General features: G+C 38.5%; 1 protein-coding gene across 1 annotated transcript; it reads left to right on the top strand.

Moving 5' to 3' along the window:
* The first annotated feature begins 12438 nt into the window (after nucleotides 1-12438).
* On the top strand, nucleotides 12439-24646 carry LOC104238010 (vacuolar protein sorting-associated protein 51 homolog). Its single transcript, XM_009792264.2, has 20 exons — nucleotides 12439-12818; nucleotides 14781-14920; nucleotides 15219-15273; nucleotides 15402-15509; nucleotides 16219-16317; nucleotides 16418-16495; nucleotides 17218-17295; nucleotides 18479-18616; nucleotides 19558-19658; nucleotides 19774-19841; nucleotides 20175-20248; nucleotides 20326-20392; nucleotides 20714-20829; nucleotides 21521-21787; nucleotides 21876-21992; nucleotides 22947-23018; nucleotides 23115-23165; nucleotides 23341-23571; nucleotides 23648-23824; nucleotides 24112-24646. The coding sequence occupies exons 1-20, from the start codon at nucleotides 12630-12632 to the stop codon at nucleotides 24226-24228; spliced, it is 2343 nt and encodes a 780-aa protein (XP_009790566.1). The 5' UTR covers nucleotides 12439-12629; the 3' UTR covers nucleotides 24229-24646.
* The last annotated feature ends 577 nt before the right edge of the window (nucleotides 24647-25223 follow it).

The following is a 25223-nucleotide window of genomic DNA, read 5'->3' as shown; positions in this document are numbered from 1 at the left end:
TTGATTATATGGTGAGGATGAGAGTAAAAGCATGAATGGTAATGTCGTGTAATTTTCATTACTTGATTGCTTTGGTGAGAACGAGAGTAAAAGCACGAAGAGTGATGCCGTGCACTTATTGATTTCTGGTTCTTTGTTGATATCTAATATATGTGGTTTCTTTCAATTACCTGTTGTCTTTCTATTCTAAATTGATACCTCCCCCGCAGCATGTTACCCCTCCCATACTTGACTGTATATTACTGTTCTTCTTTTCTGCTGTACATAGTTGAATTGCTCATGTTTATTTGGTAGTCTGGTCCTTGACTCGTCACTACTTCGCCGAGGTTAGGCTCGGCACTTACCAGCACATGGGGTCGGTTGTGCTGATACTACACTCTGCACTATGTGCAGATCCCGTAGCAGCAACATTTGGACCGTAGACTGGGTGGCTGCCTTCAGTCCACGCGGAGATCCAAGGTAGACTTGCAGGCGTCCGCAGGCCCTGGCGTCTCCCTCTATTCTTTTATTCCTGTTTCATTTCCTTAATGAAACAATGTATTATTTATTTTCAGACTTTGTATGTAGCATTCTTAGATCATCTGTGGTACTGTGTCACTGGTTCTGGGTAGTCAATGCTCAAACAGTTGTATTAGATACATATTCAGATAATTTACTACATTTCTTCCGCTTATTGAAATTTTTTGTTCTACACGCTTTGGTTTTATAATTGTTAAAGAGTATAAAATGGATAAAGAAGTAATTTGTTCAATTAATTGGCTTGTCTAGCTCACGTTAGTAGGCGCTATCATGACTCCTGAGGGTGGAAAATTCGGGTCGTGACAAGTTGGTATCAGAGCTCTAGGTTACATGGGTCTCACAATTCACAGACAAGCTTAGTAGAGTCTGAGGGATCGGTATAAAAACGTCTGTATTTATCCCCAGAGGCTACAAAGTTAGGAAAAACTTCACATTTATTCTTTCGTGTCATGCGGTTTGGTTTCTCATTACTAATTGGATTTCTACTCTGTTCTTTCACAGATGGCGAGAATACGCGCTTCCTCATCCACTGAACCAGCAGCGCGAGCCCCCAGCAACAGCTCCCACGAGGGGCAGAGGGCGAGGCCGAGGCCGTGCTAGAGGCCGAGAAAGGGGCAGAGCTCAGCCCATAGTAGCAGCACCAGCGGCGGATCCTCAGGTTGACTTTGATGATGAGGTTCTGACCCAGACAGTTTTGGTGGGCCCAACTCAGGTCCCAGAGGGATTTATTGCTACCCCGGTACTTAAGGATACTCTGGTCTGTCTAGTGGGCCTTATGGAGAGTGTCACCCGGGCAGGCTTGCTTCCTGTAGCACCGACTGTCTCTCACGATGGAGGAGGAGCCCAGACTCCTGCTACTCGCACTCCGGAGCAGGTGGCTCCCCAGTTCCAGACCCCAGCAATTTAGCCAGTTGGAGTAGTTCAGCCGGGTGTGGTAGCTCAGACCGGTGATGGAGCAGCTATGTCTGCCGATGCTTTGTGGAGGTTGGACAGGTTCACCAAGCTCTTCACTACTACTTTCAGCGGTGTTGTCACACCTCCTTTTTACCACCTGAGGGTAGTATAAGAGAGTTTTTCCAATTAAAGTGACATTATTCGAAATGGGATTAATTTATCAAAGTCGCCACTTGGAATAGTTTATTTGGTGTCCCAAGTCACCGGTTTATTTTAAAATCCCAAATCGAAGAAATTTTTATTTTTTAAAGTCTGCGAACCAGAAATTCTAGATAAGGAATTATATTAACCCGGGAGAAAGTATTAGGCATTCACAAGTTCCGTGGTTCTAGCACGGTCGCTTAAACTATTAATATTGGCCTATTATCTAATTAATTACACATTTTAAACCTATGTGCATTTTTAACTTTCTAACCGCTTTTAATGTTTATGAAATTATTTTCTGGAACAAGGCACGATTGTCGTACACTTATTTGTTTTGGAACACATCGCGAACCACGCTACATGAAATGCACCTGCGATTCACGACATATTTATTTTATTAATATTCGAAGTTATTATGATCCGGTTACATGAAATGCACACCCTAATTTGGAATTAGACATCATAACTATGTCACTGAAACCGTACCCATAGTTACAATAGTTTATTAATCGCGCCTAAAGCAAATTACGATGTTCATGAATTATTTATTTCTATGTGTGAGATTATTGCAAAGTCATGGATTATGGAAGTTGTTACGGATAAAGTGTAGTAAATTAATCCTGGAAAGGTATTCTTAATTTAAAGGAAAAAAAATTGATAAAGATTAAGCTATAGGAAAATCATTTCAATGTAATAATAGAATATCAAAAGGGCACGCACTTGGTTAATAAGAAATTGAATAAACATGTTGAAAGACAAGAACTCAAACAAAATGAACCCACATACCATATTGGAACAACATTTCGAATATAAATCTCATGGAAACCAAGACCCAATATATCATCAAACTTGACTACCCAAAAAAAAGAAAAACATTGCAGCAAACTTCCCATTTTTCTTATAAGTGATTGATTGGCTTGGCGTTAGTCTGTACTGTATTATAGACTTTCAGTAGTTTTTAACTTGAGATAATTAACTTTGACATTTACCAAAATAGGAATAAAGCTAATACAATAAGCTGCTCACGTTCAGAGAGTCCCACTCAATCAACCATCTCATTTTATTTGAGTTTAACAAGTATTTTATATAGTACTTAAGCCAAATCAAAACATAAAAAAATTCAAGTATCAACCAAATGAACTTAGCAAAACAGCCATGGATTCAAATAATGACTACAAACGAGCTAGAGAACAACCATAATATCTATAGCAAGGTGGCTCTGACAATAACTTTAAGGAGAAACATACCTAATAGCTTGACGATTAAACTTAGAGGAAAATAAAGCCAAAAGACTGTAACAACGAATTGGAGTCCAACTATGCAAAGAACAACAAAAATCAGCAGCACTTTTTGATCCAAAAATGTTTAGAAAACACGAAACATGGAGACAAACTGCTGCAACTCAACCAATTTAGAAATATCCTTTCTATCTTCCTTTTTTTCTTTTTGTGAAATTTCAGTGTTCTAAATCATAGAGTGCTCTTTTTCTTCTTTTGTTTTGCCCTTGCGTGTGTGCGAGAATATGGATGAGAGGAGTGAAGGGATCTGTTCGATTTGTTCTTGGTTGTAAAAAAAATGAAGAAGCAGCAACGTTTGTTTCTTTGGGTGTTCAAGAAAAAATGGGATATTCTTGTGTGTGAAGATGAAGAGGAGAGAAGAAGAGGCCAACCATTCTCTGTCTAGGTTGGGATCTTCGTTATTCAAGGGTAAGGCTTGAGCACCGTTTTTCTTCTCTGATGAAGGGGTCTCCTATTTTGTGTATAAGATCTGATCTTAAAATGTAGCCTAAAATCTTCTCTATATAAGTCTAAGTCTAGGTTTTAATTGAAAGGGGATGAGTTTTGGGCTGATGGGTTCAAGTGTATTTGGGCTTGGATCTGGGTTAGCTTTGTGGAGGAATTGAGCCAATTTGGTACAAAGAATTAACCCAAATTCATATTAAAATCTCTTTTTTTAATTACATCTTTTATTCCTTTTTCCTTTGTTTTTCTTTTTTCTTCTTCTTTAATTAAAAATTCTAAATTAATCTAAATTGTAAAACTAACTAGTTCTCTAATTACAATAATTATAAAAATTACTTGATCCTAAATTAAAAGAGAAAAATCAATAATCTAAAAAATTAAAAGGTAAAAATGTAAAATGAGCTAATTTTTGTGATTTTCATTTTTAGTAAAGCAAATAATTAACTAATTAATCCTAAAAATGTAAAAACAAACCTAAATGCAATGCATGGTATTTTTGGCATTTTTCATGATTTTAATAAGAATTAAACGCACAAAATACAAACAATTAATAAAAATCCTACAAAATCGTATAAAATGGCAAATGATTGGAAAAAATCTATTTTCTTTGATTTTATAGGAGCGATTCATATAGGGGAAAAATTATGTGCTCACAGGTGCATCTTCTAAGGATCCCCAAGATCATCTAAACAGCTATCATGAGGTTCTCAGGAACATGGGGATCGTGGAGACCAATGGGGTTGATTTTGCTACTTTTCGCTTGTTTGGATCCGCCAAGAATTGGTGGAGAGATTATTGCTTGGCTAGACCAGCCGGATCACCAGTTTTGACTTGGGAGCAGTTTACATAGTTATTTCTGGAGAAGTTTCTCCCTATTACTCAGAGAGAGATATATCGGAGGCAGTTTGAGCGTCTCCAACAAGGTTCTATAACTGTTACTCAGTATGAGACCAGATTCATCGACTTGGCTCGGCATGCTCTTATCATACTTCCTACTGAGTGAGAGAGAGAGAGAGAGAGAGAGAGAGAGAGAGAAAGAGAGAGAGAGAGAGAGAGAGAGGGTGAGGAGGTTCATTGAGGGACTTATTCAGCCTATTCGGCTTCAGATGGCCAAGGAGACAGGGAGTGAGATTTCTTTCCACGAGGCGGCCAATGTGGCCATGAGAGTTGAGATAGTTCTATCGTAAGGAGGTGGTCAGGGGTCTGATAAAAGTTAGTTCTATTGTAAGGAGGTAGTCAGGGGTCTGGTAAGAGGCCTCGTCATTTAGGCCAATTCAGTGGTACCTCGTCTGGAGGTAGAGATTCGTATGGTAGAGGCCATCCTCCTAGGCCTTTTCAGTCAGAACTTCAGGTTACTTACGGTGCTTTAGGTGGTCGTGGTTCCCATATGCAGTATTTTGATCAGCAGTCCTACAATGCATCGCTGCTTCAGAGTTTTTGGGGTGGTCATTCAGGTCGTCAGGATCAGTAGTCTCAGTAGCTGAGGGCTTGTTACACTTGTGGTGATATAGGTCACATTGCTAGGTTTTTCCCTCGAGCACCGAGTAGGTCTCAGCATCAGGGTTTCCGTGCCATGGTTCAGGCACTGAGTGTTCCACAGCCCGCTCAATCAGCTAGAGGTGGGGGTAAAGGTGCTAGAGGTGGAGGTAGAGGTATTAGAGGTGGAGCTCAGGACGTTAGAGGTGGAGGCCAACCAGCAGCAGGCCGTCCCAGAGATGTAGTTCAGGGTGGTGGGGCCCAGCCTCGATATCATGCTCTTCCATCCATGTCCGAGGCTGAGACTTCTGATGTAGTTATCACATGTACTGTTTTGGTTTGTGGCAGAGATGCTTCAGTTTTATTTGATCTGGGATCTACGTACTCCTATGTGTCATCTTATTTTGCATCGTATCTGGTTATGCCTAGTGATTCTTTGAATGCTCCTGTTTATGTGTCTACACCGGTGGGTTATTCTATTATGGTAGATCAAGACAATCCTTCATGTGTAGTTGCGATTGGGGGTCTTGAGACTCGTATAGATTTTCTTCTTCTGGACATGGTTGATTTCGATGTAGGGATGGACTGGTTATCACCTTATCACGCTATCTTGGATTGTCATGCCAAGACTGTGACCTTAGCCTTGCCGGGTTTACCTCGTTTAGAGTGGAGAGGGACTCCTGGTCATTTTACCCGCAGTGTTATCTCATATATGAAGGCTCGGCGTATGGTCGAGAAGGGGTGTTTGGCCTATTTGGCCTATATCTATGATTCTAGTGTTGAGATTCTTTCTATTGATTATGTGCCCGTTATTCGTGAGTTCCCTGAGGTATTCCCTTCAGACTTGCCAGGTATGCCACCCGACAGGGATATTGAGTTTTGCATTGATTTGGCTCTGGGCACCCAACCCATTTTTATCCCATCGTATCGTATGGCCCCGTCTGAGTTGAAAGAGTTGAAGGAGCAGTTGCAAGACTTGCTTGAAAAGGGTTTCATTAGACCTAGTGTTTCGCCTTGGGGTGCGCTGGTGTTGATTGTTAAGAAGAAGGACAGATCGATGAGAATGTGTATTGATTATCGACAGTTGAACAAGGTTACAATAAAAAATAAGTATCCGTTGCCGAGGATTGATGATTTGTTTGATCATCTTCAGGGTGCCAAGGTATTTTCGAATATTGACTTGAGATCTAGCTACCATCAGTTGAGGATTAGGGCATCTGATGTCCCTAAGACAGTTTTCCTCTCTCGATACGGGCATTATGAGTTCTTGGTGATGTCCTTTGAGTTGACAAATGCCCCAACAACTTTTATGGATTTGATGAACTGAGTGTTCAGGACTTACTTGGATTCGTTCATGATAGTCTTCATTAATGATATTTTGATCTATTCCCGTAGTTGGGAGGAGCACGAGCAACATCTTAGAGTAGTTCTTCAGACTTTGAGGGATAGTCAGTTGTATGCTATGTTTTCAAAGTGTGAGTTCTAGCTGAGTTTAGTTGTATTCCTGCATCATGTTGTATTAGCAGAGGGTATTCAAGTTGATCCGAAGAAGATTGAGGCAGTCAAGAACTGGCCTAGACCAGCATCAGCTACAAAGATTAGGAGTTTCTTGGGATTGGCAGGCTACTATCTTCGGTTTATGGAGGGGTTTTCGTCTATTGCAGCTCCGATGACCAGGTTGACCCAGAAGGGTGCCCAGTTCAGATGGTCGGACGAGTGTGAGGTGAGCTTTCAGAAGCTCAAGACAACTTTGACTACGGCACCGATGTTGGTTTTGCCCGCAGGTTTAGGGCCTTATACGGTTTAGTGTGATGCATCTCGTATTGGACTTGGTGCGGTGTTGATGCAGGATGGCAAAGTCATTGCCTATGATTCACAACAGTTGAAGATCCATGAGAAAAACTATCATGTTCATGATCTGGAGTTAGCAGCCATCGTTCACGCGTTGAAGATTTGGAGGCATTATCTGTACGACGTGGCATGTGAGGTGTTCACGAATCACAAAAGTCTGCAGTATTTGTTCAAGCAGAAGGAACTAACTTTGAGGCAGAGAAAGTGGTTGGAGCTATTAAAGGATTATGATATCACCATCTTATATCATCCGGGAAAGGCCAATGTGGTGGCCGATACTTTGAGTAGAAAGTCAGCCAGCATGGGCAACCTTGCTTATATCCTGGTCGGTGAGAGACCGCTTACTTTGGATGTTCAGTCTTTGGCCAATCAGTTCGTGAGGTTGGATATTTCTGAGCCCAGTCGTGTGTTAGCTTGCACAATCGCTCGTTCTTCATTATTGGAGCGTATTCGAGATCAACAATATGATGATCCTCATTTGTGTGTCCTCAGAGACACGGTGCAACACGGGGGTGCCAAGTAGGTCACCTTAAGAGATGATAGAGTTTTGAGATTGCAGGGTCGAATTTGTGTGCCTAATGTGGATGGGTTTCGAGAGTTGATTTTAGAGGAGGCCTATAGCTCCCGGTACTCTATTCATCCATGCGCCGCGAAGATGTATCAAGATTTGCGACATCATTATTGGTGGAGAAGAATGAAGAAGGATATCGTTGCATATGTGGCTCGATGTTTGAATTATCAGCAGGTTAAGTACTAGCATTAGAGACCTGGTGGTTTGTTCCAGAAGATTGAGATTCCTGAGTGGAAGTGGGAGCGTATCACTATGGACTTCGTTGTTGGACTCCCACGGACTCAGAGGAAGTTCGATGCAGTGTGGGTGATTGTTAATAGACTGACCAAGTCAGCACATTTCATTCATGTGGTATTCTCCTACTCTTCCGAGAGGTAGCTAAGATTTATATCCGGGAGATTATTCATCTTCATGGTGTGCCCGAGTCTATCATTTCAGATCGAGGTATGCAGTTTACCTCCCATTTCTGAGAGCAGTTCAACGAGAGTTGGGCACATGGGTTGAGTTGAGCACAACATTTTATCCTCAAACAGACGGGCAGTCCGAGCGGACCATTTAGATTTTGGAGGATATGCTCCGAGCTTGTGTCATTGACTTTGGAGGCTCGTGGGATCAGTTTTTACCTTTAGCGAAGTTTGCCTACAACAACAACTACCAGCGAGTATCCAGATGGCTACTTGTGAGGCTTTGTATGGTAGGCGGTGTCGGTCGCCAGTTGGATGGTTTGAACCAGGAGAGGCTTGGTTGTTGGGTACGGATCTGGTTCAGGATGCCTTGTACAAGGTCATGATTATTCAGGATAGGCTTTGTACAGCTCAGTCTAGGCAAAAGAGTTATACCAATCGTAAGGTTCGTGATTTGGCATTCATGGTCGGGGAGCGGGTATTGCTTTGAGTGTTGCCTATGAAGGGCGTGATGAGATTTGGGAAGAAGGGCAAGCTTAGCCCTAGGTTCATTAGCCCGTTTGAGATTCTTGATCGAGTGGGAGAGGTGGCTTACAGACTTGTGTTGCCACCGAGCTTATTAGTCGTGCATCCAGTGTTTCATGTGTCCATGCTTCAGAAATATCATGGCGATCCATCCCACGTGTTAGATTTCAGCACTGTCCAGTTGGACAAGGACTTGTCTTATAAGGAGGAGCCGATGGCTATTCTAGATCAGCAGGTTCGTCAGTTGAGATCGAAGAGTTTTCCTTCTGTTCGTATTCAGTGGAGAGGTCAGCCCGCTGAGGCATCACCTGGGATTCTGAGTCCGATATGCAGAGCCGTTATCCCCATCTTTTCCCTAACTCAGGTACTTCCTTCTTCTGTCCGCCGGTCATCACTTGTTTTAAAAGTAACTTCTGCATTTTGAGGCCTTAAAAACCTCTTTCGGCATCACCTCGATTTGCGTGCGTAGTTCGGGCGCATAGCCGGAAAGCTATTATATGAAAATCTGTGAAAAATGATGAATTTTGCATTTAAAATGAGTTTAAGTTGACTTCGGTCAATATTTTGGGTAAACGGACCCGGACCCGTGATTAGACGGTCCTGGAGGGTCCGTAAGAAAATATGGGACTTGGGCGTATACCCGGAATCGAATTCCGAGGTTCCAAACCCAAGAAATGAATTTTTAAAGAAAATTATTTTCTGAAATTGTTTATGAATTTTGGAAATGAAAGTGTTTAAAACTTGATGGTATCGGGCACATATTTTAATTTCGGCGCCCGGTACAGGTTTTATATGTGATTTAAGATAAGTCTGTGAAGTTTGGTAAGAAACGGACTTGAAACGACGTTAATCAAATTGTTTTTGAGAAAAATGGAAAATTTGAAGTTCTTGAGAAATTTCATGATTTTGATGCTAAATTCATAGTTGTTGATGTTATTTTAGTAATTTGAATGCACGAGCGAGTCCGTATGATGTTTTTAGGTTGGTGTGCATGTTTGGTTTGGAGCCCCGAGGGCTCGGGTGAGTTTTAGATAGGCCACAAAGTGAAATTTTAACTTAGGGAATTGCTGGTATGCTACAGGCCTGTAGGCTTCGCATTTGCGAAGCTTGTCTCGCAAATGCGAGCAATTTGTCGCAAATGAGAGATGTGGTCTGGGTTGCCTTCTTCGCAATTGCGAAGTGACTGTCGCAAATGCAACAACTGCCTGAAATCCCCCTTGGTCGCAAATGCGAGACTTCAGTCGCAAATGCGACTTCGCAAATGCGGCATTGCATTCGCAAATGCGAACTTAGCAGAAGTCCTAGTCACAATTCCCATATCTGCAACCTGCAATTTTATAACTTAGCCGAAAAACTTTCATTTTTCACACTCTTTCAAAACCAAAACACTCTTGGGCGATTTTTCAAAGACAACTCTTCTTCCAAATCGATTGTAAGTCAATTTTAACTCGTTTTCTTCAATCATTAACATCTTTTCACATGTTTTCAACTCAAAACCAATGATTTAATGGGGGAAATTGGGTGTTTTGGGTAGAATCTAGGTTTTTCAAAAATTAGGGATTTGGACCTCGATTTGATATCCGATTTCAAAATAAATTATATATTTGGATTCGTGGGGGAATGGGTAATCGGGTTTTGGTTCGAACCTCGGGTTTTGACCATATGGGCCCGAGGGCGATTTTTGACTTTTTAGGCAAAACTTAAAACTCATTTTCATGCATTAGAATTGATTCATTTAGCATTTATTGATGTAATTAAGTAACTTGTGGCTAGATACGAGCGAATTGGTGGTGGAATCAAGAGGTAAAGCGATAGTAGAGATTTGAATTGTGTTCGTGGCATCGAGGTAAGTGTTTGGTCTAACCTTAGCTTGAGGGATTAGGAGTCGAGTCCTATTTGCTATGTGGTATTTGTCGAGTACGACGTATATGCATGGTGACGAGTATCTATACGTTGGTGTCAAGCATGCCCGTGAGTCTTATATTGTGATTATTATGGCTTCGTTGTATTATTCATGCTATGATGATGGTTTCTATTGTTAGGCAAAGTTTGTGGAAGTAATTGTGATATTTGAATATTGAGGAGCGTTGGCTCAAGTTGTACAATGAAATGTGAAAGTATACGTGGAAATTGAACCTTTTAGAGCATTGGCTCAAAGTTGTGAAGTGAGTTGTGAAGTAAAAGTGAAAAAGAGAAGAGAATCATTATATTATCTCCCTTGTCGGGAATTTGTTGTTTTGATGTTATCTCCCTAGCCGGGATGTTGATGCTTCTTTTGATGTTATTCCCTTGCCGGGACTTGATTGTTGAACTATTATTCTCTTGCCGGGATTCTTATTGTAATTTCATTTATTCCTTTGCCCTATTATTTGTGATTGTTGTTTGGGTGAGGAAGAGTGTTAAAACACGAAGGGTGATGCCGTGTATTGTTTTGGTGAGAGAGTGTTAAAGCACGAAAGGTGATGCCGTGTATGACTTGTGAGGAAAGAGTGTAAAGCATGAAGGGTGATGCCGTGTATTGTTTTGGTGAGAGAGTGTTAAAGCACGAAAGGTGATGCCGTGTATGACTTGTGAGGAAAGAGTGTAAAGCACGAAGGGTGATGTCGTGCCGCACGATGTACCATTCCATGCCGATTATATCGATTATATGGTGAGGACGAGAATAAAACATGAAGGGTGATGTCGTGCACATTTTTATTACTTGATTGCTTTGGTGAGGACGAGAGTAAAAGCACGGAGGGTGATGCCGTGCACTTATTTATTTCTGGTTCTTTGCTGATATCTAATATATGTGTTTTCTTTCAATAACCTGTTGTCTTTCTATCCTAAATTGATAGCTCCCCCGCAACATGTTACCCCTCCCATACTTGACTGTATATTACTATTCTTCTTTTCCGTTGTACATAGTTAAATTGCACAGGTTTATTTGGTAGTCTGGTCCTAGCTTCGTCACTACTTCGCCGAGATTAGGCTAGGCACTTACCAACACATGGGGTTGGTTGTGTTGATACTACACTCTGCACTATGTGCAGATCCCAGAGCTACAACCTTTGGACCATAGATTGGGTGGCTGCCTTCAGTTCACGCGGAGATCCAAGGTAGACCTGCAAGCGTCCGCATGCCCTAACGTCTCCCTCTATCCCTTTATTCCTGTTTCATTTCCTTTGTTTATTTTCAGACTTTGTATGTAGCATTCTTAGATCGTCTGTGGTGTTGTGTCACCAGTTGTAGGTAGTCGATGCTCAAACAGTTGTATTAGATACATATTCAGATAACTTACTGCATTTCTTCCGCTTATTGAAATTTTCCGCTGTCTACACGCTTTGGCTTTATAATTGTTAAAGAGTATAAAATGGATAAAGAAGTAATTTGTTCAAATAATTGGCTCGCCTAACTCACGTTAGTAGGCGCCATCACGACTTCCGAGGGTAGAAAATCCGGATCGTGACAGGCTTAGACACTTGTCTCACATAGCCCACTATTTTAGCCTAATGTAGTTGACAACCCCCAACAGCTAGGAACATGTATAGATCATGCCAATAATAATGGAAACATGGCCAAAAAGTGCTAACTCCCATCTGCTATCATTTTGAACAAAGCCAACTGCTGCCCATGTGCACAGCATGTGCCGTAATCGCTCTTGACTTGGTCAATCTGAAGCTTGGTACCCATTTTCGTGCCTTGGCTTGAATCAGGCGCCAATGCCATTGTATCCAGCTGCATTGTAGCCACATTTTGCCTATGCCATTGCCCACGAACATAGTCCTTTGCCGCACCCCAATGCCATGACAAGTTTGTCCCGCGCACTACCTTCCGTTGCACTTTAGCCTGCCTTTGCCATTCCGTTTTTGCCTTGCCTTGGCATCATTGCCTCATGCCTTGATGCCTTTGCCATGATCAAGTGTCACCCTCAGCCCGCAATTCATTGTCAAGCCCTTGCCAAGTTGCCTCGCCTCCGTCAAAGCCTTGGCCATCACTTACCCGTTTCCCTTTTTTACCTTTGGTGCTACTCATGCACCTAGCTTGCAACACTCTTGCTGCCTCGTGACAACACACTCGTTGTCAAGTCAAGCTCAAAATGGCGGAGGTCTAACACCATGTGCTACTAATAAATTGCAATTAGCTATAAATTGCTTTTACCCTTCTTGACTAATCAATTGCAATCAGTCTTTGCGTCTTATAATTCGCAATTCCTTTGCGAAATCGCAATTAGTCTTTGCGAATTATAAATCGTAATTAGCATATGCGGCTTCTGCTGCCTTTTAATAACCGTTTGGTTACTGCTATTCTAAAATGTCATTTGATCACTGTATTTTCACATGATTGTTTCGCTGCCATAGATAAACAACCAACAACAGCAGATCTCAAATCGTCAGTACTCCAGCAGCAGTCTTTTAAACTTCGACCAAAAAGGAACAAATCGTGAATTCAATAAAAACAAAAATGGGGGCAGAGGAAGATGTAGCAATGGACGATAAAGCAAAGAGAATGAGAGATCTATTATCAAGTTTCTACTCTCCAGATCCTAATTCTACTTCTTCAACGCCGCCGCTCAATGCTGTTTCCAGATTCGCCACTTTGGATACCATCAATACCACCGCCTTCGACCCCGATCAGTACATGAATTTACTTGTATGCCCCCTCATTTTCTCTCCATTTACATCTGTTATTTACTTTTTTATGGATCAATTCTGAATAAAAAAATAAATGATATTGGATTAGTTTTAATTTTGAGTAAATTAAATATGTTTTGTTTTATATTAGTATTCCAATTTTTTCTTCACTTCGCAATTTGAAAATTTAAGTTATATACACTGACGTTGTAATATATGTTGTTACATAATCTGTGTAATTTGACCTGTTATAGCAGGCTATTGACCATTTATTTTAGGTTAACGATCATTGTTATTAGTTACAATTACATGCAAAGTAATTTACAATGTTAGTGCATAGAACTTAAACTCATTTAAAAGTACCGCAATCATTAAAAAAAAATTCAATAAGTAAAGCAAATTTGTTAATTTCTGAAGCTCAAAGAAGGTTGAATCTGTGTAGAATGCCACATAAAGTGTTAGAGGCCCGTTCAAACAATTTTTTTGAAGATATGCTGGAGAAACATAGAGGTTTGATTTGATGGAATTCATACATAAATAATGGTAGAGCTAAGAAAATGGTAGCAGAGGCTGATTCAAGATTTGAACTTGATAGGTTTAGCCTTTAAGCTCTAAGCATCAAACTCGTCGTATTTTTGAAATTCTGTGTTCAAGATATAATATTTATTGAAACTTTGTTGTTTTTCACGGATATATATCTATGTTCCATGTCAAAAATACTAGATTCAATTGAACTCATAGCTCAAAAGCTTCATCAGCTACTGATTTTGGGGACGTATGAGTTTAGAAAGGTTCAGATGTTCGATTTTCTTACTTTCTATAGTTATCTGTAATATTGAAGGCTTAATTAGATGATACTGTGATTTTGGACATGGAATGGAGCTCCTTAATTGCTTAACGAACAATGGAACAAAATAAGGAACCGTAATTATCTTTTGTGTTCAAGCTCTAGCACTTCCTCGTTGGTCTTCAAGAAATTCCAAGTTCAATTAAGCAAGTCAAAGATGTCAGCTTTTTTTTTGTTCTTGCCTGAGAAACCAAAAATTGCACCCCCCATGGACAAGCTTGCAATAATGGCTTAACTTCTTACCTTCCACAGCTTCTGGAAAATATGGCTTGCTTTTCTTCTTTGCATTGGATCGACCTCCTTGAAAGAAAGAAAATAAAATGTTTTCAACGTGTAGTAATTAATTCTTACATCCTTTAGAGAAAATGTCTGTATACTCTTTTTTTGTTTCCGTTTCTTAGCAGACAACGCTATGTTACTAGTTTAAGATCTACTAAAACTATTAATTCTGTAAAGCTTTTGATAAGAACAGTTGCCTATTGTGTATTATTTTGTACGAGTAATTATTACTTATTAAAAGAATAGAAATTGTAATCAAACATGAAAAATGATACAACTTTGGGTTCTATTACTACCAAATAGCAATACCTGAAATACTACATTGGTAGTTGGGTTTTTGGATGTAAAATTGGATATGCATAGTAAATGCAACGTAACAATCAAGCTCCACCTTGTTTAACGGAATAGGGTAACTGCTCCTTTTGAGATGGAGGGCTCAAGTTACCATGGCAGTTTTTTGGTAACCTTAGCAGAAGGCTAAAAGAATCAAAGAAGAGGCACAAAAGTCCCATGCAGTTTAATCCTTGTAGCTGGAAGAAAAGAAAAGGAAAATGAGTTGTGGCACTTTCAGTCAGCAGTCTATTGCAACAGAATCAATCAGTTATACTAGTACAATATACTTTTCCCATTTATCTCATCCTACTCAGGTTAGAGGAGTAAACTTTGACACAGTGGACGTGATTGTCTGGCTTTAACATAACGTATCTTCTTAAAACTTTTGTATTTGCGAAGTTATGTACTTATCAGGGAGGTCTTTATTTAATCTGTTGCTTCCCGGAGTAAGCTGCTCTTTTTTAATCATGCATCGTTTCTAGTCCCGGAAAAGAGAAATGACATATTTCACCAAACATACAGGTGCAGAAGTCCAATTTGGAAGGTCTGCTTCACAGGCATGTCGAAATGGCTGCTGAGATAAAGAATCTCGATACTGACCTGCAAATGCTGGTATATGAAAATTACAACAAGTTCGTAAGTGCCACAGACACAATTAAAAGGTAAACCCTGTTTTAGAATGTTGTTCTGAAACCATTTCATCTTGTATGTGGCAGATATTAGGGGGATATTGTTGCAACTTAACTCTACGTAGGTTGAGTTTGTTAGTACTTATAGCATGATTCATGGCTCCTCAATTTCAGTGCTCAACAATAAGGGAGATCATGCAATTGTTAGAAGTTTCTTAAATTATTATGCTTGGCTTCTGCTTGTATGCTGAATAAGGACTAACTGGGTTTTATCTTGTCATATTCTCATTTGGCATTAAAGAAGAACTCACCTATAAGATTACTTTTCCAGGATGAAAAATAATATTGTTGGCATGGAGACAAATATGGAGCAGCTTCTTGAAAAGGTTTTTGTTTGTTATTTTTTTAACATTTTAAAGAAGTATTTTACTGTTTTTTGGTTATAATCATGACTCAAGCAGCACAACATTGAAAAATGTGTGTCAAGAATTTGATTTCTTTCAATTATTTGCAGATAATGTCTGTGCAATCTAAAAGTGATGGGGTCAATACTTCTCTTTTTGAGAAGAGAGAGCACATAGAGAAGTTGCATCGGACCCGTAATCTTCTACGCAAAGTTCAGGTAGTAAAATGAGGTGTTAAACTCTTGCAATGTCTTACTCCACTGTAAAACATGTCTTTCTTATTCAGGATTGAAGTTACCAACAGTGGATTCTTATAACAACCTTCAGAACTAAGTTATGTTTGCTGTTAGGGATGAGGAGAGAGTAATAAGACATTTCCTTTATACCCCCCCTGATATCTTGAGCTGGTTAACTTTTGACTTTTTATGATTTAAGCAAAGGGAAATGTTTATAAATATGATATAAGCAAGGGGGGAATGAGATGCTCAGTCGACAGTGAAGTTGTACATTGATTCAGATGTTAATTGAAGAATGACATTATCTATTACTTACTATACAATTTACTTGAACTCATTATTTATGGGGATATGTAGAGCAAATTTTACTTATTACGTGAAGATTGTTCTTAGGAAGAGGAAGGAGTAAGCCATTCCATATTTTAGCTACCAGATCTTTGGAGCTGGTAAATAGTCCACTGCCAAAAAAGGATTGGTGAAGTTGTAAATTAATACTAATGTTAATTGAAGAAAATAAAATGTCTTATTACCTTGGCCATCATATAGACTTGTTATTCAGGTTCATCATTGTACTTCCTTTTCTAAGAAAGATAAATTCAACTTTATGCCATGTTCTGCTATGCATTGTATAAAAGTTGGTTTCTAGTGATGTGTGAGTTACACGGATTTCATCTTCTGTGGAAAAGAGCAGTTCATATATGATCTACCCGCTAGGTTAGCGAAGTGTATCAAATCAGAAGCCTATGCTGATGCAGTGAAATACTACACTGGAGCCATGCCCATTTTCAAGGTCTGTGCATAGGGGTCCTTGTTCCACTGTTTTCACTATTTATATGATGTAAATGCATGTAAAAGTCTCATCTTTAATGTCAGTACTTTTTTATCACCAGGCATATGGGAACTCTTCGTTCCAGGATTGCAAAAGAGCCTCAGAGGAAGCAATTGCTGTTATTACAAAGAATTTGCAGGTTTCTTCTCTTTTCTAGTTACTTTGTCGAGAAATGCCGTAATTGGTTGAGGTGCTTAAACTGAGTTAAACATTATGTTAGGATAGAAGGATTTGGAAGGAAAGAGAGGAGAGGAGACAAAGAATAGTACTCCCTCCGTCCCAAATTTATGTGAAGGTGTTTGATTGGGCACAAAGTTTAAGAAAGAAATAAAGAGTTTTGAAACTTGTGGTCTAAAACAAACCATAGAAGTGTGTGTGGCTTTAAATCATCTCATTAAGGGTAAAACATGAAGTTTAAAGATAAATTGTTACTAAATATAGAAATGTGTCATTCTTTTTAGGAATGACTAAAAAGGAAAGATTGTCACATTAATTGGGATGGAGGGAGTACTTACTACCACTTTGGTGGTAGCCACCCACAAGGGGTGCTAAAGACCACCCTTTGGGTGGCGCTAGCATTTACAATCAGGAGGGAGTACTTATTTTGTGTTAAGCGGTCACCTCGTTCCCTCTCCTTTCCTTTCGTTTCATCTTCATTCTAAACAAACGAAGCTAAGCGTCTCTATAATCCCTATGAACCATTTAGATCTATGCCATGCTGGGGAGTGTTTTCATCTTCCTCTCTCTAAGGGCTAATTTTCAAGTGGGGGAAAAAGATGAATCTGAATACAAATTTACAGGATACTAGTTCAAGTTATTTGTCTATTCCTCAAGAACTTATTACTTTTTCTTTGGTTTCAGGGAAAGGTATTTTCAGATTCCGACTCAATACAAGCTAGGGCTGAAGCTGTTATGCTCCTTAAGCAGTTAAATTTTCCGGTCCGTGTCGCACCTTTTTCCTCTTCTTCCATATATGAGCATTTCTATTACTTGTTTTGCATGGTTCACTTTATTCTTGAACTTATTTTAGAGATCTTCAATTTTATAAGAATTTCACCCTCCTTTAATTCAAGTAAAATGTGTAGTAAAAAAATGTACTCCTTCCCTCCCATTTTACATGTCACCCTCCCTTTCTCAGCAAGGAGCTTAACTTCTAGTTGCTTTCTAAGCTCTCCATCCTGTGAAGATGAGCATGTCGATGACCTCAATTTGGCCGTGCCTTGCTCCAGTAATTCATGAAATTGCTGCATTTTGTTAAAAGTTTGGTCCAAGTGAAGCAATTGCAGAATAGGTTAACTTGATGCATTACATCATTGATGTAAAGAATGGTTGGTGAGGGATGTGGGTAAGTAACATGTCAAGAGCATAGCAGGAGGGGATGTGGTAAGCAACATGTGAAGTACATAGCAAAATGATTTCGTATATTAATAGCCATATGGTAAGGTCCTTTTCTTTTCTCTTAGCCATACATACCTTTAACGGGAAACGTGTTAGGCACTATTTTAAAAGGATTATGGTAAACTTATTAAAATAGGAAAAAAGATATAAGTATCTTATCTCCCCTGTCCTATCATCAAAACCCTACAGTTGTCAACACATCTGAGTTGGAATCAGCTTCTTTTGTCTAATATGCTTCTTCAATTTTATCCTTTTCTTTTCTCACGTAGAGACTTGAAAATGTGAAGGATGCTTTTTATGTAGTGCTATTGGCGGTGAATGTGGTCATTTTTTTTATGTTTATAGAGCTAAAAGGATATGGGGGTTTGTCGGTAACTAAAGTTATTTATATGCTGGCCTCATGATATGGAATATACGTTGAGGCTTGTTGAAATAAGTTCCTCAACAAGAAAAGAAAAATAAATGTAAAGAGGAAACTTGCAGTCTGACCTTATAAAAAAATTGTAAAAAGGAAACTCGTGACCTCGTACTCATTGGATATCAATATGAGAATAATTATCTATCTTCGAGTTTAGTTTGTAAATATTAAAAATTGACTGAAATAAAAATTCTTGTGTTTATTGTTACTCTTTGCTAACTAGTTCAATACTGTGATGAAGATTAATGAAAGTTCTATTGTCTTCTTCTTGCCATGTTGGTCTTTGAATGTCTATGTTTTTTTCAGGTTGATAATTTGAAAGTGCAACTATTTGAAAAATTAGAACAGTTCCTTGTGGATCTCCATCTGGAATCTAAGGAAATACCCCACGCTTCAGCAGATCAAGGAAGCCTTCCTGAATCAGCTACTTCTGCTGCACATGAGGTGCGTTAAATTAAGGTCATTGCTCATGGTCTGAAGTTGCAATTTTATGCTGACAATGTGGCTAATTGATGTAGTACCAAAAGAGATGAGCGAAAAGCAAGGGGAAGAAACAAGAAGGAGAAAGAGAGAAGACTGTGAGGGAGAGGAGAAGAAAAGGGTGTTTGGGTTGGGGGGTGGGGGAGAGGAATAGCAGAGAGAATAGATAGAAACAGGGAGGAAGACACAAGAAGAAGGGAGAATGGAGGGCATCAGGAGTTAGAGGTTTTAATATCCAGTTTGATTTGTCAAATATTTTTCAAATGTTGTTTTCAAAATAAAGTATGTAAAGATCCTATTTATAGAACAGGAAGCTGAACAAGTTTAATATCTTTGACAGCTAAGACTCTATCTTTAACTACTAAATAAGACGTTATCTCTAACTAAGGTTAAGGATAAATAAAACTAAAGATAGTGATATAAAGTAATGTCAATGATGTTTTTGATGAGTATCAAGCATTAGTAACACTATTCCCTTTATTTCTCAAATTATCCGCGCATCGCAGGTACTAACACTAGTTATCACTACAAACGGGAGGAATGTAATGTTACATTGTCAAAAAAAAAGGGGGAGGAATGTACGATAAGGGTGTGAATAGTACTTGGGAAAAGCGCTCTACATATTTAAACTTCAATTGAACTGCATTGTTACATGACTTGCACATTTATGTGAAAGACTACTTTGCTGAGATATTTGTTATGCAACATGCTAGTGCCCATCATTTTCCTTAAAATAAGATGGTGAAACCAAAAGAATGCAGATTTGGGATCTTAAGTATGTTTCTGATTTCGTGCCCAAAAAATAAGTATGCTTCTGGATTTGAATTGTTTGGTGTAATACTTATTTTACCTCCTTCATGATACTAATTATAATTATCCTTATATGTGTCCTATTCATGAATTAGGCATCTATTCGCGAATTTGCTGAGGCTGTCCGTGCTTATCGAGCTATTTTCCATGATTCAGAACAGCAACTCTCTAGACTTGCACAAAATTTACCTAAAATGTACGCACTTCTTATTCACCACCCCCTTTCCTGATTTTGTTCTCTCATCATCATTTGTGCTGAATATTGTCATATCTGTGACTAATATTACAATTCCACCTACTTCCAAATTTAGGCATTTCGAAGCTGCCCAGCAGCACATCAAGAAACGACTTGCTTCTTCCAATCTTGTTGCCATGTTAAGTAAGTTTCACTAGCATTTGCCTCATGAACAGATGTAATATTGGCTTCTAGTTTATTTTGCATATTCAACTTTAGTTTTGCATTTCAATTGCTTCTCTTTACCTGCTTCGTCAGACTTCATTTTCATATTTACCTTACAGCATTGCTCCTTGCAATAGATGCTTGATACTATTGATTTCTTTCTTGGTTTCAGTCTTGCTTGTTTATTTGTTTCTTCGGATTTCTAAAATGTCAAGTCCACTGTTTCTATAACCAAGCTTTTCATGGATAGCACTTGTATGAGGACACTGTAACGAGGTCTAATTGTATCTTATGACACCCGTATTTCATCAGGGATTATTTGGACCGATGTGCTTCTGATGGATGAAGTGTTGCCTGAGGCTGGTCTGCGTGATTTTACTATGGAGGTTGCTTATAATAGACAACTACCTCTTATTAGTCTGTAATGTTCTATTGTCGTTGGTGACTGACCGTGTTGTTTCAGGCTGCTCATGTTGCCGTTAAACAATACGTTAGTAGCAGATTTAGCCATCTTTTACTTGATATTTCAGGTTTGTACTGTTAAATTGCAATAAATAGATAACATGTAACTTTAAAAAATATGGATTCAACTTATATGTTGTATTTCAAAAGATATAAGAGTGGAAAATGTTCTTCAGAAGTTTGAGTTCTATCCTTACATGTAAGATGCAAAGCTCAATTTACAATGGATAGGAAACTTACTTTACCAAAGAATTTTGGACTATCCAAATAATTAACCTTCAGAAAATAAATTGTCTGTCAATACTATGACCTTAATATTGAAATAACATGTTTTGGAGGAGTTCTATTCATCTTAATTTTGACTGTTCTTTATTCTTTTGAACTGGCAGGTGCTGTCGTAAAAGTCGGTAATCAAATGGAGGGTACTGAAGAAGAATATTCTTTGGAGGCCACCCTTGAGGCCAGTAAAAAGGCACTAGTTCATGGCAGCATGGATGTCTTACTGGTAAAATAAGTTGCTGTGCAATTATACAGAGTCCTTATATATCCTTGTATCAAATAGTTCATGTATTTGTCCAAAGGCTATTAAAGCTGTTATTTCACTGGTTATAAGAGTGCAGGCTGAGAGATTGTTAATTTGTCAGTATATGATGATCAATTCTACTTCTGCCCTCTAGAGTGTTCAGTATTTGGAAATAAGTTAAGAAATCTGCATGATATAGAAGTAAAATACTGAAAAGTTCTTAAAAGTAATAGGTTGAGAACTTCCGATCAGTAAAATCCATCTCCATGTGAGTTAATTTTCTTGTGAATTATTCTCTGGAATGCTTTTAAAATTTTTGGAATAGCAATGGAATGTATACTGAAAGATTCTACTGATGAAGTTACATTACCTAAAATATAAGCATGCTTTAACAAATTTGTACCGCTATTATATTACTGAAATGCGTCTATGCTCTCTGTTGTAAGAGACATCAATAAAATTGATCTCAAGTAACTGACAGATAGTTACTACTAATTAGGCCAAAACAACTACCTGGAATATAACTCAACTAGACAAAAACTTGCTCCCTATGTCACAAGGAATCCTACTGTCCAACGGACAAAAAGAAGCTATAAAATCACTATCTACAGGCACTAAGTTCCAAGTCAATTGTGTTTGAGTTGCACCTTTGCTTTGATTTCTTATATGACAGGATTTCCGTCAACTTCTTGATGAAAACTTGGAACTGCTTTCTAAGTTGAGAGACTTGATCGTTGACTGGGTACAAGAAGGATTTCAGGACTTCTTCAGGAAACTTAATGATCATTTTCACTTACTTTCTGGAAAGAAATATTCAGCCAGTCAAGACCTAAGCTTTCGGGAGAGAATACAGGGAGACAAAATACTTCCTGGGCTTGTTCTTTTGCTGGCTCAACTCTCTGTTTTTGTTGAGCAAAATGCTATTCCCAGACTTACCGAGGTAAGGAGTTGTCTAATAGTTATAACCAGTGTAATTATATAATCCGCCCCATTTAACTGGGTATTTCTGAACTTTTAAAATCTTTCAGGAAATTGCCTCCTCTTTTTCTGGTGGTAGGTCTCGGGGCTATGAAAATGGTCCAGCTTTTATTCCGGCAGAAATTTGTCGCACCTTCAGAGCAGCTGGTGAAAAATTCTTGCAGCATGTATGTACTATAGATTCTGTGCATTTTCTTTACAGAGGTCCAACACCATTATTCTGTTCCAGTGACTGGCTTAACTACAGAATGTGAATTATTGTACTTAACTACTGAGAAAGTTTTAATGTCTCTGCCGTGGGTTGTCTTATATTGCTAATATGTCAGTATGTAGTTTCTTTAAGAACCATGCAGCCATTCAATGGTAAGAGTTCATGGGCAGTTAAATAGGAATAATGATAATAAGAATAATAAGCTATGTTATGAGGCAGGAGCATACATGATATGATTGTAGTCTAACATCCTAAGGTGCTGGTCTTAAAAAACAGTCAACTTAATATAAGGTGAAATGTATACGAATAAGCTAGAGAATTTCTAACTAAAAATTAGTAAATACATCTACAGTAACATGATCTACTTTTTATTATACTGAGTATCATCTTCTATGACCAAATATAGGTAAAGCATTGAATCAAAAGCATCTTTTTGACATGTTTGCCCATGTACTGCCTTTTTTTATTTTATTTCATTTGATCAGCTTGTTTCGTTGTGTCCGGTTTATGGATATACATAACCTTAGCATCTCTGGGAAAAGTAACATCTTTTTATAATTCTATCTAATAGAATTGCTGAATGTTGGGCTGAATCCATCTTTAAAAAAGAAAAAACAAGAATTGCGGAATGTGATTTTGGTAGCGGTAGGTTGTCAGGAACTCTTTTCTTCTATTTAATTATTTCACATTTTCCGAATGCTTGCTTTTGAAGGTTCTTGATAGATAATGTGCTGCATGATTGCATAGTTATCTTTGTAGCATGTTTGTCTGTTTTGAATTTTAAATTATCTTCTTAGCTTGATGATAATTTTTATAAATGAAACATGAAGCTTGTAGTGTTTGTTTTATTACCTTCATTAATTGATTATGAAATCAAATTCTGATTCTCTTCATCTCAATTTACTCTCAGTATATTAACATGAGAACTCAGAAGATATCAGTTGTGTTGAATAAAAGGTTTACCACGCCAAATTGGGTCAAGGTAAGCAGAACATACGGTGAGGTAGGAGTTCATTACCCGAGCAGACCAATGTGAATGGTTTGTGCTAATGTTTCCCTACCCTTCCTCTTTGTACAGCATAAAGAACCCAGGGAAGTTCATATGTTTGTTGATCTGCTTCTTCAAGAGGTAAACCTTGGTTTTTATCTTCTTTTCCTGTTCTAAGAATGGGAAGTTAAAGTGCAGCGTGGGACAAAACTTAAATCCTCGTTGTAATTATGTTATTGATTATACTTCTTCTCGGAGAAGAGACATGAAATAAGATTGTAGAAGATTAACATTTTCTATTTGATCTCATTGCCAGCTAGATAGTATCGTCAATGAAGTAAAGAGTTTATTACCTGAAGGGCTCAACCGTAAGCATCGCCGCACTGACAGCAATGGGAGCACCACTTCCTCCCGTAGTAATCCATTAAGAGATGACAGAATGGTACGGTCAAATACCCAGAAAGCTAGAAGTCAGCTTCTCGAGTCCCATTTGGCGAAATTGTTTAAGCAGAAAATGGAAATTTTTACAAAAGTCGAACATACACAGGTTAAGTGCTAGTGCTTGTCACTTGGTAAACTGCATTTATCTTGAAACAATTGATTATAATGCCTTTGATTTGCAGGAATCAGTAATAACTACCATCATAAAACTTTGCTTGAAGAGTTTGCAAGAATTTGTCCGACTTCAGACTTTTAACCGTAGCGGATTTCAACAAATTCAGCTGGACATTCATTTTCTTAAAACCACTCTTAAGGACGCTGCCGATGATGAAGCTGCTGTTGATTTTTTGCTTGATGAGGTAAAGAGATAAATGCCTACGCTATTGTATTCTAGAGCTATTATGTCGAAGGAACCTTGGCACTAGTAATATGATAGTATCCTCTTTAATGGCTTCTTTTTCTGCAGTAAGAGAATTACCTAAAAAATTCCTTTCGTCATTATTACTTGCTATTGTTTATGTTACATCTCTCCCTGACTCCCTCAGCAGCATCTTTGTTTAGTTGCTTGCAATTGTACATGATATACTGAATGCTTCTAATTGTTCTCGCCTAACAAGAGTCAAACTGAATTTATCTTTCTAAACAGGTAATTGTTGCTTCTGCTGAGCGTTGTCTTGATCCCATTCCATTGGAACCTCCTATCCTGGACAGGCTTACCCAAGCAAAGTTGGCAAAGACTTCGGAGCAGGGTAATACCTCATAATAATGTGACGGCCGTACTATTGTTGAGCTTGCTGCTATCTGAAAGCGTTCACAGGATGCTGGCTAACAGGTTATGCGCGTATATAAGGAAACACTTTGCCCATGTAAGCCTTTTGTGGTGTACGGATTATATACAACCTATTAAAAAGACGTTAAGTTCCCCCGGAGAACTTCTGTTTCCCGAATTCCTGAAGATGCTGTGTTGCTAGAAGCTACTCCGAACGATTAGAAGGGGAAACCAAAACTTGTTGTTGTATTGAGCAGACTCTTAACATTTGTCTTTGTTTGCCTTTACTGGAATGTAATGAGACTTGTATCCAGAAAGGGCTAGTCAAGCACACCTACAATGAAAGCTGTTTCTTCTTCCCCTTTTGTGTTAATATATGACATTACCAAATAAAAGATGTGTTTAGATTTTAGCTGGTAGCAAGAATAATAGTGACAATTTTAATTGGGCAAAAATCACTTTTAGTCCGCGCCATAAACTATTGACATCCGTTAGCCACAAAAGTATATAAAATTTGTATATTTTTTGTATATGACTTACAGAAATATATATATACAAAAAATATAGTTTTTCCGGCTATTATTTTGAGAGCGGCTATACAGTATCATTTTTACATTGTAATTAGCTTACAGTCCATCTTTATGATAATCAACAACTTAATATATATGAACCCTTTCTTGAGCAATTTCTGGCCTGCCAGAATTAGGTTCTTATTTTTTTAAATCAAGAGGATTGGACTCCTGATATGAGTTAATGATCCAACTTTGAGAATAAATAATGATTGAGATGATAACAGATTTAGTGAGTGCATCAATTAAGGAGGAGAAGACAAGAGGGGTTGCTCCGAGGGTCAGCACACCCCGCCTACAACCCCAGGGTCGTGGTTTCGAGTCACCAAAGGAGCAATTGGATGGCATAGAAGCAGCTAGTCACAAAAATTCAAAGCATACGCAATCTGGCAGAATTTTAATTCTTTTAACAAAAATTGA

The sequence above is a fragment of the Nicotiana sylvestris genome, chromosome 2 (assembly GCF_000393655.2).
Source record: "Nicotiana sylvestris chromosome 2, ASM39365v2, whole genome shotgun sequence".
Classification (NCBI taxonomy): domain Eukaryota; kingdom Viridiplantae; phylum Streptophyta; class Magnoliopsida; order Solanales; family Solanaceae; genus Nicotiana; species Nicotiana sylvestris.
This window is presented reverse-complemented; position numbering and strand designations above follow the sequence as displayed.

Bases quoted from the DNA above. Each gene is read 5' to 3' on its own strand.
- LOC104238010 (XM_009792264.2), top strand. From the start codon at position 12,630: ATGGGGGCAGAGGAAGATGTAGCAATGGACGATAAAGCAAAGAGAATG. The intron at 15,274-15,401 runs GTTTTTGTTTGT...AATTATTTGCAG, and splicing joins TGGAGCAGCTTCTTGAAAAG to ATAATGTCTGTGCAATCTAA. The intron at 19,659-19,773 runs GTACGCACTTCT...TTCCAAATTTAG, and splicing joins GCACAAAATTTACCTAAAAT to GCATTTCGAAGCTGCCCAGC.